The 15,819-nt window shown below is 37.6% G+C and overlaps 2 protein-coding genes across 7 annotated transcripts in view; one reads left to right on the forward strand and one right to left on the reverse strand.

Annotated features, from left to right (window-relative positions):
• CACNA2D3 (calcium voltage-gated channel auxiliary subunit alpha2delta 3) overlaps nt 1-15,819 on the forward strand; it is a 395,280-nt gene that overhangs the window by 321,146 nt on the left and 58,315 nt on the right. The gene's annotated exons all lie outside the window — the stretch shown is intronic.
• LRTM1 (leucine rich repeats and transmembrane domains 1) lies at nt 3,129-10,608 on the reverse strand. The gene is made up of 3 exons (XM_042020578.1): nt 10,146-10,608; nt 8,078-8,674; nt 3,129-5,293 (listed from the first exon to the last, which is right to left on the reverse strand). The coding sequence occupies exons 1-3, from the start codon at nt 10,150-10,152 to the stop codon at nt 4,860-4,862; spliced, it is 1,038 nt and encodes a 345-aa protein (XP_041876512.1). The 5' UTR covers nt 10,153-10,608; the 3' UTR covers nt 3,129-4,859.

Genomic DNA, 15,819 nt, shown 5'->3' on the forward strand with positions numbered 1-15,819 from the left:
AAGCAGCTCACATGGAGCCATTGCTTGGGAAAGATGGTTTGCAGGGAAGTTGTGGAGAGAGGTAAACTCCTCCCCAGAATGCTTTGGAGCATATGGTGTAAGTCCTGTCCCTTTCTTTTGGCTGAACAGGGAAGCTGAAATTAGTGACATATTCACAATGCAGACATTTACATTCATTTCCATTTGCTCTCAGTTCATTTCACCATACAGAATCAGCGTGTGGAACAGTTGAATAGTGGTTTTGGTTTTTTTGAGGTAGTTTTCTGCTAGTGTTGAGAATTTAACCTCTATTTATCTAATTCTTGGCTGTCCTCACCACTTGTTCTTAGAGAATCCAGGACTTTGACAGATGTATTACAAGAGTATCCCAACATGTTTAGTATCAATATGTGTAGTAAATGGCACAGAGCGTCTGCTCTTTGCTTCTGCACTTCTGCCTTGCTGTGGGGATTTGTTGGTTGGTTGGTTGGGTTTAATACTATGTAATTTGTGGAGGAGGAAGATCCTTGTGATCTAATACCAACCAGATTCCAGGGGCATTTTGCTAAATAATTCTGCTGCCAGCAAAACAAATCCCTGATTGCAGAACAAGGCAGCAGATGAGCTGTTGGGTCCTTTGGATAACTTCAAATAATGTTGTGCAAGGATGAAGCTGCAATCATATATATGATTAAATTGCTATCATTTTAAGTACTGAGGATTGACTAATTTATTTTCCCTCCAGTAGACTACATTTCCAAATATTAACAGTGTTTTCTCATGTGTTGTATCTTGAAATGAGGATGACAGCCTTTGCAAAACAGTTGAGCACATAGAGTACATAGCCCTTAAAACATTGAGGGATCCCTCTTCAATCAGTACGAGAGAGCAACCACAGCTTCCACTGGAGAGAGATGTGAAGTTTGTAGTTGTTGGTTTCTTTATTATGGCCTTCTAATTCCTACACTTTCTCCCCTGTTGTGCTTTATTGTGACTGGTGTTGCTGCCTGTTTCCCCCCTGATCTGGGGAACATTCAGCCACATTTCAGGTAATATAAACTCAGGACATACCAAGACTCTGAAGATTGTTGTTACTGTGCCACTTTTGGTCAAATTAAAAGATCCAGGTTGTAAAAGTAGGCATCCTTTCTGGATGCTTGACTAAAGCCTGTGTGTCCTTGTCTCCTGGACAGCAAAGGTAGATTGTTGTAATGGTCATTATTTTCCTGTTAATTGCTAATGATAGAAAAGCTATGTGTAGTGTCATTAATTGTGCTACTTTGATATTCAAGAAGAGGGATCCATATTTTGTTTGGACATTGTATTACTAGAGAATAATGAAGCTGACTTTTGACTTTTTGCAAGCTCTGAATGGAAAGACAAATATGACAAGCAATTATGTTTCAGTTTAAACTTCATGTCTTTCAATATAAATGCTATTGGTCATTTTCTGTAAAGAACATGGGTGTACTGTAGTATTCAATTTTTGTCCTAAAATGAAATTTTAGAAAGTTTTTCTGGAACAAAACAATATAGCAAGCCTATATATGAAAGACAGGAATGCAGCAATATATGTGCTTTCCCTGTCTTTACAAATGCCTTGCAGACTCGCACGTCCTCATATTTTGTTGACTTTGAGGGGGAAGAGTGTTTTTCACAGAGATTAGAAAAAAAATACTGTGCTTACTTTAATACTCTCATGAGATTGATGGAAGGACAACAAAGCTTTCTCAGGAACATTTATCTGAAAAATAAATCTGTGCAGACAAATAATTTCAGTGGCAGATGTCCATTGCTAAGCTTTATAAATTAAGGGCACTACTGTGCGGATTCCCTATATTCAGTCTTCCACTTGTTGTCAATAATTTTTATAGAAAACAAATTGTAGCTTTTATCTCTGTTTTTCAGTAATTGAGAATTCTGTTTCCTCTGCTGAAAAATAAATATTTTACCTTTATTAAGTAATTGAATCAATACTTTTCTCTGTTCCTTTTCTGCTATTACCTTATCATCAGAAATGACTGGAATTTGTTAATTGCAAACAATTTTACCATGGTAACCGTGATACACAGTCTTATAAACCTTAAATGAAAAATTTCCCTGGGATTTTTGGGGTGGTTTTTTTTTTTCCTTTGGCAAACAGCAAGTTAGAAAGTATAGAATTAGATTTTGTATGGATTGGCTCGCTCTGTTCCCACAGCAGAGGGAACTAATGGAAATATTTAATACTTTGCTTTCTGGCAGAACTCTATATCAATTTACAGCCTTGTGTGTGCATGAAAATCCCTAAAGCATCTTCAATGTGACTCAGAATGAGTTTCTTTAAATGTTGTTGTGCCCTTCATTGGCTCTTCCTCACCTTTTTCTTTTTTCCTTCTTCTTCTTTTATTTTTTTTTTAAATTTATATATGAATAATGATACAATGAGGAAAGCCTGGAAGGTTTTTGGTGCTACGACTGTTTTTTTAAGGACTAGGAAGATGTTCTGGGTTATTCCTGACTAGGAAATATCAAGTCAATTCTTGTTTTTCTTTTGCTTGAAAATATCAGAAGTGTGAAGTGACTTGTGATGGGAGCTGCGCTGCTGTGTCTGAGCCTGTTAGAAACACTGTGGGTGAAATCTCTCTCGAGGCTGAAGGTTTATTAACTTCCCTCTCACAATCTACATTTTGAGTACAACTGCGCTCAGTTTAGGTTGTCACTGTGGAAAGACAGTGATTTGGCATGGCCCCAAACTCATTTTTGGGCCCATGGGCAACAAGATCCAATCCTGTTTTACTTCAGTCTTCTGTATCTGAAAAACTGTGTTTTGCTTTGCAAAATATTATGGCAGTAAGTGGATAAAAGAGTAAAAAATGTAGATTGACATATTTAAATGACTTAGTTCTGAAAGTAGATTAGATTATTCATTAAGCTTCACCAAATATTTACAAGGAAAAAAAAGTAAGCATCAAGAGATCAAAGAGCCTGAATACAAATATTCTACATATTAGGATATTGTAAAAAATATAAATATTCTAAAAATGTTGTGCTGATGATGTCTCAGCTGAAGCAATGTGCCTAGTCTAGGGTACAGCATTTTAAACAAAATGTAAAGAACTGAAAATGTTCCAGGGAATGCAGAAGGAAAAAAAGTTTGGAGAATGTGGTCTTGCAGGAAGAATTTGAAACAGCTTGGTTTATTTAGTTCAGGACAGAGAAGAATGAACAGAGCCTAATAATGATATGAAGTACTTAGCAGTTGAAAAAAAAAAAAAAAAAAGAACAGACAGTAATTGATTATTTTCAATGTCTGCTAGATTTAGATTAAGACTGAGATGCTTAATTTTCTCTGGACATGAAAGCAACTGCAGATGCAGGAATGAGCTTTAATATTTGGGTTGCAATTATTACTAAGTAGATAAGAGCAGGGGTTAGGTGACTCCTGCCATAGAGCCTATTACTCAGTTGAGGCTGTTATTGGAACAGCTACAGAGCTTGATCTCGGAATCCATCTGTTGGAAGGAGAGTGCAGGTCTCCAAATGCCACAACACAGCTTCCCCTTTCCCTTACTGCAGATTGTTCCATGGACTTTTTCCTCAAGACTATAAAAATTGGTGATTTCTGCATTGGCTACCTGGACAGGTCTTTATCCCTGTCACTGGAGAGAGTTAGGGGACACATGAGACATCTGTTCAAAATAGCCAAAAATTTATTTTATCTAGTCTTGGGAAAGGTGAATGGAGTTCCTGATCTCTGTTGGTTGCCTTAAAATAATTTCTAAGAACCATTAAAAGACCTACCTCTGCACACTCAAAATATTCTTTGAATTCTAAACTTATGATATTCAAATGGTTCTGGCCCTGATTTCCTCTGACGGCAAAACAGCTCTGCAGAGAGTAAGGATGGACCCTTGAGTGAATCCAGCTGAATGTTCCCTCTGTGAGGGAGGATGTGTAAACATGCAACTACATTATCCTCCTACTGAAGGGCAGCACTGTGATGGGAGCTGCATCTGCAGTCATGGCATTTGCAAAATGGGGCACTTTGTGTGAGGATTTGGGAATAAGTGGCTACAGAAAAGTGTGTAGCAAGCCTGTAAGCCAGCAGGATATCAGGTAGTATCTTCAGATATGCTCTGTGTAATCCTTTCAGGGCCTCTATCCAAAGCAGTGTAGCATTTCTTCCTTCAGCATTTTCTCAGCTCTCTTCTTTCTTCCCTACTATGTAATTAAAAAATTATATATAGTAGTTAACAAGGTGCTTCCTACTTTCTAAATTAGGAAATGAATGGAATGTTTAATTGCCACTTCCTAGGATGTATTGGAAGATTGAAAATACATTTTTGGAAATGCTTTTAACACATTTATGTTATCAGGGGCAGTGCATAGACTGGCTGGTCTGAAAATTGCTTGTGAATTGTGTACATCTTAGATAGTAATTTGTACTCTCTAATTTAAGAGAGTACAAATTTAGATAAACTAATTTAGATGACTCTTTTCTATTTTTCTTTGCAGAACATCACTCCTGTCAGCCACTGACTGTAGGTGCACCATAGGTCATATCTTGGTCTAATACTGCATCAAGAATTAGTAAAGGCTGGTAAAACACTTTAAAGTGGCTACATCATGATTTCGTGATCTCAAACGCTCAGCCCTAGATAGTGGTTTTGGAATACACATGCATAAAATATAAATAAACTTATGTTCTATATAAAGTCTTAGTAGATATTCCAAGCAATATATATATTTTTACATTTTTAAAAGTATGAAAAAGGAAAAAAAAAAATAAGAGAGACAGAAGAACCCCAGTAAGTTCTATTAAAACAATGCTATTTAGATTCCAGGCTTTTCAACTGCGGTGAGGGCTTTATTTTCAAGAAGCCAAAGACAGAAGCAACTCAAGCCAAGGAAGTCTCAAAAGGCTCTTTTTCCTCGGGAATCCCAGGCTGCCTAACCGGGGCCAAATGTTCTTTGTGGCATTTGGCCGTAATTGCAGCATAAGCACAGCCATAAACAGCAGCTGCCAGCATCATCAGACACACGATTCCACACACGACCCCGGTGATGACCACAGTGGCGATGGCGTGGCGCAAGCTGACGGGCCTTGGCTTGGGCTTGGGCTCGCAGCTGGCACGGCCACTGTCCCCAAACTCAGCGTGGTGGCTGTGCTTCAGTGAGCTCCGGTGCTCGAAGCCGTGGTGGTGGCTGCTGGCCAGGGGCACATGAGCTGTCCTCAGAGGACAGGCCCCAAAGAGCTCGTAGGGAACTTTGAGGAGGTCCTTCCCCTTCCGAATCCCTGGCGCTGAGCAGATAATGCCATCGCTTATTCCTCCTGGAAGAAAAGAAATTGTCTCAATATTTGACAGTTTCAGAATTACTTTAATGTAAAATTAACATTAGCCTGAAGTAAATTTATCATCAGTTTCAACTTCATACTTTTAAAGATTTGTAACTATATTTTAAATGCTTTTGTTCATTTAGGTGAGTGGTGAGATTATTACACTTCAAAACTCACATAAGAGCATTTTCAAGAAGCAGTTCATCAGGAATTAGGTTATCTATGTTTTTACAGGTGTGAGAGTGAAAAACAATGGTGGTAGAAAAAGAAGAACTGTCATAGATAAACAAAGAGGTATTGTTGACAGCAAATTCAGTTTGTTCAAATTCCTACCACTGCTAACTTTTATAGAGAGAAATGGAAACCATGTATTTAGAAAACATTTTGCACTTGATTGAAATATCCCATGAAATCATCATTGTTCTGACATCATACGTTAATTGTAGCAGGGCAAAGAGAAAGCTCAGTAAATTGTACGTACCCATGAGTGGTCTTTTGAAGCAAGGCTTGCAGGAAGAAAATATACAGAGGTATAAAGGAGTTGAGATTAATCAATCTATTACTCTGCTGGATTTCAAGATTGCTTAGAGCCAGCTTCCCAAAGGAGGTTTTTAGTACAATGGGAAGAGAAGCAGGAATCCACAGGCCTGGTAAATCACACGGTTGTTCCTCAGTGTGTAGGGGAAAATACACCAAGCATAGCCTTTCAGGTACCTGACTAGTCAGAGCACAGGGCTTTAGGGGTGTGGTGTGTCAAGGAGTCCACAAGGCCAAAATCAATGTTTACATATTTTAAAATATTAACTAATCAAATCAACTGAATTTTCTTTCTCTTCTCTATCCAAAATAATTCACCTTTCAGCTAAATCCAGGCACAGAAATTTTCATCCTGAAAAGACTTTGAGGGAGTAGTGGATACAGACAGAGCCAAGCTGAAATCTGGAGACTACTCCACAAATAATGTTGACATTCCAAGACAGATTTGAGCATAGCAGGTCTCTTGGTCTTTAACAGTGAAACCCGAAGCATGGTTCCAGACATCTTCAATGTGTTGTTTTGAATATGGATATAGATAAAACCTCCAAATCCTTCAACTCTTACTGTTTCATGGTTTTAAGTAACTAAATGTGTGTGCTTGGAATAGAACCCTGGTGTTCCTCCTGAACTGAAGCATTCTCTGCAATTTTCTGTGAGTATGCATGAAATGTCAGTTGTCTGAGATGGATTCAGCTAACAATACTCAAATATTTTGGACTTATATTGCTTTGTTATGACATGCAAGAAATACCTGCAGCCACTCAAAAGTTTCATCATATGTGTGTCATATGAGTAGTGGGAAACATCAATGTGCAATTTAACTAATTTTTCTTCATGTGATTCAGGCGAGTAATTTTAGGGAAATACAAACACAGAACAGAACATAGTACTTGGGCTTTCTTTAAAGCTTGTTGCTAAAATGAATTTGTAAGTTCCATGTCACTTCATTTAATTAATCTGTACAATGTTCAGTAAGATGGAAGGGCATCACTGAACAACATTGTTTTTTGAAATAAATGACATTATTTATGCTGCTGGCAGAGTAAATAAGATAATCTGATATGTTTATCTTGGATCATTACATTCTTCTGCACAGAGAAGTCAACCCCTGCTGAATTTCCAGCATAATAGAAAACCTGTGGTAAAATGATATTTTACCTGTTCAAGTTATTAAGATTTTATAGTTAACCTTTTGTCTTTTCTAAAAGGTGGCTTATAGTAGTGAATTTACCTCACCCAAAGATTACTCCAGGACTAATTGTGTCCCTGCATGGCCAGTATGGTTTTCCAGCTGGCCTGCAAAGTTCTGATCCCTGCAAAAGGCAGTCCATCAGTCGTAGGCCACACGGATCATCTCCACATCTCCTCTGCTGCAACAGGCTCCACACCACTTTGGTACACAGACAGGTAATCAGTAGTTTGGTCACATGCAAGCATCAAAGCCTGATTTAGAAAAAAGAAAATTGCCCTGCTGTTTCGAATTCTCAGTCTGAATATACCTCCTGGGAGAAATAAATTAATTTCTTTTTATACTTAATTCCTTTAGAATTAAATCATGTTATCTTTCTCACAGCATAACTCATGAATATATTTAAAACCAGCTGTGACCAAAATACTGAGACTACTAATTATAAATTTCACTTTTGCATATGTGATGCCATTAGACCTTTCTGTCAGGAAATTGCCAATGAATTGAGTACCTCCTCTGGTTAACAACAAATTTGGAAGTGATACTAGTTATTCTGAAAATATTAAAGTGATAATTGATAGAAAAACAAGAATCCTGAGTTCTCTAAAGTTTAATCAGTGCGGATATCTGTCTTGTTGTTTGCCATCATGCAACACGTAAAAAGCTTTTAAACAGCAGGTTGGTTTCCAGCAAAAACATATTGGTAGAATTAAAACAAGGGTACGTGCAAAAGTGTACTTGTTTTATATATAGAAGTGGGTATATATGAATTCACACACTACAGAACACACCCATACCTGCTGTATGGTTGTGTGTGTGTCCTTGCTCTTTCTCTGGGCACTAATATGAAGCCCCTCTCTGATTCCAGTTTGTCACCTGTGTTTATAGAAGCACTTACATTCTGACCTATGCATAAGAATATAGTTTACTGTGTTTGTTTGAGGAAGTGACCTACGGTGTGAGGTAAATTTTTAAGCCATAGAAGTGAAGATCAGTTAGATGCTGGGTAAATGTTCTCACGTACACTAGATGTAATGAGAAAAATTCCTTACCTCTGTATAGAAAACTCTCCAGCCACAGTTTCAGGCCAAAGATATTACAATTGCATTGCCAGGGATTATCTTTGAAGAGAACCACTTTCAGGTTTGGAAGTGACTCCAGCAGAATTCTTTCCATTTTCTGAAGTTTGTTATGCTTCACAGAGAGCAATGTTATATTCCCTGTGCTGTTTCCAAGCGTCTCAGGCAAACGAATAATGCTGTTGGATGACAAGTCCAGTTCTTTTAGGTGAGGGAGGAAACTGAAAGTCTTGTTTTCTATATAATGCATCAAATTTCTGGTTAGGTTTAAAACCTGCAGATATCGTAGTTTTTGGAAAGCACCAGGTGCCACACTTGAGAGAGAATTATTGGACAAGTCTAAGATTTTGAGCAGCGGTGTTGCAGTGAATGCATTTTGGTTGATTCTCCAGATACGGTTATTCTGCAACTGTAGTATCTGAATTTCAGGAGGTAAATGGGCAGGAATTTCAGTAAATCCTCTATTCTTGCAGTCTGCAGTCTTTGAAGCTGTGTGGCAGAGGCATTTGTTGGGGCAGCCATGAGCTGTGCGTGCCAAGGAGATGACACTCCAAACCAAAAGCCAGTTACCTGTGTCACAAGTGAAAGAAGATTTAAAATTAGTTTAAAATGTTTGGGTTTTGGCAATATACAGGCCACAAACACAGCCAGAAGGTACACAGCTCTTTATAATGATAAACATTAATGTAGATACCACAGAGTGAATTTCTTTTATAATAAGTTAGTAAATTACAGATACTGTTGAGGTACTTCTGTAATGCAGAATGAAGATAATGCTACCATGGTCTTAAAATGAAGTACTTCCCATAGCTTTATCTTAAGTACAAATGGTTTTCAGGAGGAATTGCCATCAGCAGAGCGGTGATGTTTGAAGGGAATGTGACAGTTTCTAAAATTATTAAATTGAAATGTCTCTCTTTCTGTGGTAGTAACAACTTTAAGACATCCTTTGTCAGAAGAATTACAAGCAGAACTTCTATTTTACTAATATTACTGCCTAGAAGAATTGAGTCAATGTACCATCAAAAGAATTACAAGCTTCACAGACATAGCTATAAAAGCTATTAGCAGTACTTTTTTAGCAATCCAGATTCTGTAAGTTTCTCCTTTAAAATATCTGTTTATTCTTTTTGCTTTAATTCCCTTCTCTGCATGCCAGCTGTACTTCCCATAGATACAGGTTTCTACACAATCAACAGACATTTATCAACAAGATTCTGAAAATATAAATTAGCTGACAGGAGTCTAATTAGTTACTTAGTAATATTTAGTATTTATAATTATCTGCTACTCCCTGATGTTCAGGTGGTTTTAACTGAAAAAAAATAATATTTTTTACCTTTTATGTCTTGCTAATCTTTTCTCTTTTATGTCTTGAAAACAAGGTACTACGTAAAAGCTATGCTTATATAAGCTGTGCTTATATGCATATAATGAATTTTTATTTTAATTGGATGGTGTTGAATAATTAGATTTTCTTTGACTAGAGAGAGTCAGAATGATGAATCCTCTTATAACATTGCTTTTGAGATGCCTGAAATAATTTTTACTATTTACTTTTTCAAAATGCAAAACATTTTAGTTAGTTGTTACTTGAAACCTTTGGAAAATAAAGTACTTGCTGTTTATTGACTTACAGAGATTGAATGTGAATTACTGACAGTGAATACCATATTGATGGAATAATGTATGGTTATAGTATGAAATATGATAAATGCATAAATGAAAGTTGTATTTTGAGACTACAGTCTAAGGCACAAGCTGTTCTATAATTTTCACTCAGAAATGAAATATTTATATTAAAATTATACATAACCTTCTGCAATACTGAATTTTGCATCATAGAATTCACTTGAAAGAATCCAGCATTCCTGCAAGCAAGGTAAGCAATACTTTCAGTTCATTACACTGTTCTGCAACAGTTGGCTTCAGAAACTGAGGCACAGCTTCCAATGTAGAGGTAAAATAAACACTTGCTTGGCAAGGAAATGCTTCTCAAACAGAAAAATGGCATTATTAATCTAATGGTTCAGTATCTCACCTTTCATTCTGCTTTGTTTGTTCTTCCCCTGGCAGAAGATTCAGTTCAGATTTTTGATGTAGAACAGTAACAGACACTGTTCTGATTCCCACTTCAGATCTGTAATGCGCTCATCCAGCTTCCTTTTTTTGAGTTTTTTTTCAGGTGGTATCTGTGACTTATGTAAAAGTTTCTACTCAGTTATTCTATCAGCCTTTGATATTTTTCTTAATCACAATCTTCTCCCCTCTCCCTCCTTTATGACTCTCAGAGACTAACTCTGCCTCTTAATCACTCAACAAGGCTTGCAAGCAGTGTCTGTCCAGCTCTGACTGGACAGCTGTAACGTACAAATAATGACCTGAGAGCGTCGCCTCTTCAATATATTTAATCTCCAACAAAAGCAAAGCACAAAAATAAAGCTGCCTTTTTTATATCCAGCATGGTTTCTGAATTCTGCTGGATTATTAGCCGGGCTGTGTCAATTTTTGCAAGATCTGAACATGGATTTTGATTATCCTGGGCTGTGACTGGAGGCAGTGGAGTGTATAATATCACCACAAATAGTCCTGTGGGTTGATGACATGGTTTTGACAGTGCCCTTGTTTGCTCTTCTAAGCTTATTCATCTGATATCCATTAGTTGTGCTGACAGGATTTTATTGCATGGGAATACAGGACTAGTGGCTCCTTCCATGAAAATGGCACTCATCCTGGTATAGTCACCATGAGTATTGAACAAATTAATTTATTTTCAAAGATATTGGAAAGATGTAGCAGATGATACTGAAATCGTACTTTGTGTGCGTGGTACCTTGACTTGTTTCTTTGTTATTTCTTCAGTAGAACTCATACTGTGCTATATACACTAATAAAAGGATTAATGACTTGTGACTGTGAAGGAACTCAAAGGTGTTGAAAGGAATGAGAGATCTGGTATATAATTGAGTCTTTCCAGGCTATATGATCACTCCATCTGTGAGCTGTCCTATGGAGAGGGAAGTTGTGCATTCAAAACCTTTCAGACCTAAAATACAGCTTTCTTGTGTACAAATTCTGCTCTTAGGAGCTTTTGAAAAGATCACATAAAGTTCACTTTCTAGCTCAAAATTTGTATGCTATAGGCAATGCTATAAAAGGAGTACTAGAAAAATCAGATCATAAGGTCTAAACTGCTGTTGAAAGCAGGGTCTTTACCAGAGGGTATCCAGTGTCAAGTTGAGACTTTGATATTTCCAGTAACAGAGATTCCATCACTTCTCTGGGCAACCTTCTCCAACGTGTTACTGTCCTCAGAATCAATACTTTTTTCTTGCATCCAGTTAGTGTTTTCCTTGGAGCAGCTGGTGTCCTTCACCTCTTGTCCTGTCACTGTGAGTCCTTGTGAAAAGAGTAACCCCATCTTCTCCATAGGTACCTTTTGGTTTCCAAAAGTCTGTGCTGAGCTCTCTGCCCCCTTGGCTCACAGGGGAGAGCTGTGCCTGTCAGTATCATGTGCTTCTCTCAGTTGTTTCTGACACCGGTCAGGATACCCAAAGGAACAGTGGATACTTGTGAACAGTGAAGGAGAACGTAGGAAAACTGTCATTCTGTAAAGTAAACATGATTGTTCATCTTGAGGATCCCAGGATTACTGCTGTGAGTGGCAGACCTTACTACCCTTGACATTGTCCTGATAAGGGATAAGGCCTGGGATTTAGTGTAGAGGAACACTACAGATGAAGATAACCTGGTTCCACAGTCATCCTGGTTAACCCCAACTTTACAAAAAAGGGGAGAGAAGCTTAAAGATCATCTGTACTGTACTTTAAGTTAATGTCAGGTTAAGGCAAAAAGCTTTTTTAACTTTTGTAGCTTGATACATTTATTTGCTATTTCAATGACGCATCTTAAATAATACCTGTGAATCATTTTAGTGAAGACACAACTAAATATAAAAAAGGGCTGTTATAAAATAGCATCTTCCTTAGAAGTTGTAGCCACCTTAGCTATGGATACTCTTGCAAAGAATAAAGTTAGGTCAGGTACTGGTTGCTTGAGATGACATCCCTCTCCCCTTGCAGTATCTCATCCCTTGTATCAGTGGCAGCTTTTTTCATGACTCTTGATTATGTTGCAGGAGGTAATAGCTATTAGATCATTGTTTTGTTGTAAGATGTTTTTAAATTCTGTTTGGCATCTAAAATTTTATTTTGACTTATGAATTCAAAATGTTTCTTTTTTAAGTTATTTTTCCATTTTAACTAATATTTGCTGACCAGATGGGTATGCAAGATCCCACTGCAGTTTATTTCATGTAACAGTGGGCTTAAAGAATGTGTTTTATCTGACTCTCCTGTTTTAGGTAAGTCTTTGCAACTATAATTGTATTATTTTTAGTATGCACCCTGTTTCAGAGATGTTCATAGGAGAAGGTCACTAAACTTAAGCACTGTGGGAGGTTCAGTTCCAGCAATAATGCAGAGGTTGTTTTATTTATTCAGAATCATGAATAAGAAGTTACTACTTTTTAAAAAAATCTTCATGCTGGGTTCAGATTTGGAAACATATGATTAAATCTATCAATTTGCTTTTCATGTAGATGTGGCTATTTTTTCCCTATATTGAGAACTCTGAATGAACATGTTTTGTAAACAGAGGTTTCCCCAACCTATAATCCATGTCCCATTCCCATTTATTCAGAATAATACTTTGGTTGTGGCAGAGAAGTCTGATGTGGTGAAAATTATAGTCATGTCACAGGTAGAGATTTGCCAGAAACAGGATAACCATGAAACCTACTCTACTTCTGGCCTTTTGAACCACCAGCAGGATTCTTTTCAGTTGTCTGATGTGGTGCAGCAACTGTTATTGCAGCCTCTTAAATTAGCCTGTGCCTTGTTGTAGCAAGGTATGTTTCCCATTGCAAATAGCAAGAGAGCTCCATGAGCTAATATCTGATCCCTGTTGGCTGAGGGGGGGCAGGTCTGTCTTTGCTTTGCCAGCAAGCTCTTTGTTGCAGCAATTACTGCCATCTGCTTTAAAGGAGTTGTATGTGTAAGAATCATCTCTTTTACAAAAGAGCATTATGTTAATTAAACTCTAGCAGAATGGAAACAATTTAAATATTTCAAATATTTAAAAGCTACAGGATTTGGATTCCACTGCGTTGTATATCGAGTCCAGGCAGACATGATTATATTAAAAAATGTTCCCAAGACCACAGCAGACAAATCCTATACATACTCTTTATTAGATTTATTTTCCTTATGCTTTTAAATGGGAAGGAATTAAAACTGAGATACTTTCAGGGAAATGGCATGTGCTTTCTCTTTGCTAATGTGTGTCTTCAGATTGGTAAAACACCTAAGCTCTTGCTCAAGACCCTAGATGGAACTTCGGGCAATGCAAACTCCTCTTCATTTCGTTCAGGACAAAGAAAAAATTCATATTTGTTGGTGAAACAGCCCATACCTCTGTTTGTTAAAATTCTTCCCCTTTAACTGGCACTAAAAAAGTACAGTAGTGCATGGTGGAGAAAGGTTGTGCTCTTTCCCATGAGTCAGAATGTAGTGCAAACAAAGGTGACAGAGCCTGGAGTTCCCCATGCTTTTCTGTTTACAAGGGCATTCCTTGTTCTCTGAGAGCTCAGGGCTCCCTCAACTTTTTCCTGGCAGGGTACTAGGTTTTCAAAAGTTGACAAATCTTAGAGGAAGGCCCTGGATCCTACTTCTGCCTGCTTTTCACAATAGAAGTGTAAGCCAATGGAGCAAACTAAATTTGACTTGAGGAAGATTTATACCTTAAAAAGCTGGCCGTATTTTCCAGAGAAGTGGGCTTACAGGTTTCTTCAGACATCCTTTGCTTAGATAGGATGAGAGGAGAGTAATATCAGCTAGAAATTAATAATATCAAATGCTGGTTATGGCACAGCATAAGGAGACACCATTATTTCCATAATTTTCTTTGTGTCTGAGTTGTTATGAGTTAGTTGACGGTGTCCCTTTCAGGAGGGAAGTAACATTGTGCAGCTCTAGAAACAAGAAACCAGTCAGAGAGTTGTGATTTTGTACAGGGGAAGACCCCAGTTTTCTTTTTTCCAGTGGCTTGTTTTGCCTTACTTGGATACATCTGGTACTTGTTTGTGCAGTCTGTAATTAATCTATGAAATGCATTGTTGGAAGTTATCCTTGGGCCAGAAGATTAGTAGGATTCATATATAATCTGGAGCCATAGTTACCTCATGGGGCAAAAAAAAATAATTTAGGAGGGATATAAACTTTCACTCTTAAGGGCTTTAATCAACCACTAATGACACAACTTAATGGAGAAAAACCTTTCCCTGTGGGCAGTTTTTTTCCATAATTGTTATTTATGGGAATTTTTACACCTTCCTCTGACACCTCTAGGAGAGGCCAGTGTATGAGATGTAAAAGTAGATGAGATGAACTGGAACATGCTGCATTCCAGGTGGAGATTTACAGTGGGGGAAGGGATGGCTGGACAGCCTGGCAGTGGCAGGAAGCTGCTGGCTGGGGAGGTGTGAGCTGCTGTGTCCCAAGCCCCATGGGAGAGCCAGGCTGAGCACCTTCTCTGTCTATCCCCACACTACCATTCTGATCTGGACTGGAAAATTCTTTCAATATTCATATCCAGGTCTGGATCCAGGTCTGTTCATAATCTATAAACAACTATTTGTGTCAGTCCTTTGTCCGCAGTTTGTTTCTTATTTTTTTTCCTTTTCAAAGAAGTGATGCAAGATTTTCAATCCACTGGGTTGTGCAGTCAGCAATTTATTGTGGTATTACAACTCTAATATAATGCTGTTAGAAGTTAGTGTGGCATGTACTCTTTTCACCATAACTAAATGACAAGAAATATATGAAGGTGAGAAGGCTTAGTTGGAAAATGCTGGAACATCAGCCTTACAGAGTGCTTTGGTAGAAAAATTACCAGGATGGATGCAAAGCCTTCAGAGTGAGGAGAAGCACAGGGAGTAAAGATGCTGGACCTCTTTACCTTGATTGCAAGTTAGATGAAGTTATAGCAAGGATAAGATTAAGTGTCAGCAGAGTATTTGTTCCATTACAAATAGCAGTGGGGGGTGCAGATTCAATTTTCAATCATTTCCTAACTAATGTCAACCACCTGTTATACATGCTGAGCATCTATAGATAGAATGTATCTCTAGTAAGAGTAAATTAATGAACTCATTGTGCTATTACTGCAAATAGAAAAAAGAAATCTCTTGACATCAAGTTAAGAGAAATGAAAGAAATAAAACAGGCGAGAAAAAACACGTGTAAAAATAAGGACAGGTGTACTCTTTGCTTTATCTTGACACTTTAGATGCTTTTTGTCCTCTCTGAAGCATGTTAAAATACTATCTATTATTGCTATTTTTCTAGATAGCTTATTCTTCAACAAAGTTTTTTCTAAGCTTTTACTTAGTGATTTTGTTTCCTTTTTATATTTAATGAGAATTTCTGTTCATGGTCACAGCTCACCCTGGACTCAAACGTAAGACCAGAATATAAATCTCCTGTGCATTCAGAGTGGTTGATTTACTAGGGCAGCTCTTGTTAGAATTGGAAGGATTTTTTTGAACAACATCTGTAAAAGGGTTTTGAAATGTTCACAGTGCATGAAGAAATATTTTAAAGTGCAGTAAATGTTTCTTAAACTGCTGCTCACCAATTGTGCTACAACGTAGAACT

Source organism: Corvus kubaryi, unplaced genomic scaffold (assembly GCF_017639235.1).
Source record: "Corvus kubaryi isolate FWS band 111438036 unplaced genomic scaffold, C.kubaryi_AGA036_p1.0 124, whole genome shotgun sequence".
Taxonomy (NCBI): Eukaryota; Metazoa; Chordata; class Aves; order Passeriformes; family Corvidae; genus Corvus; species Corvus kubaryi.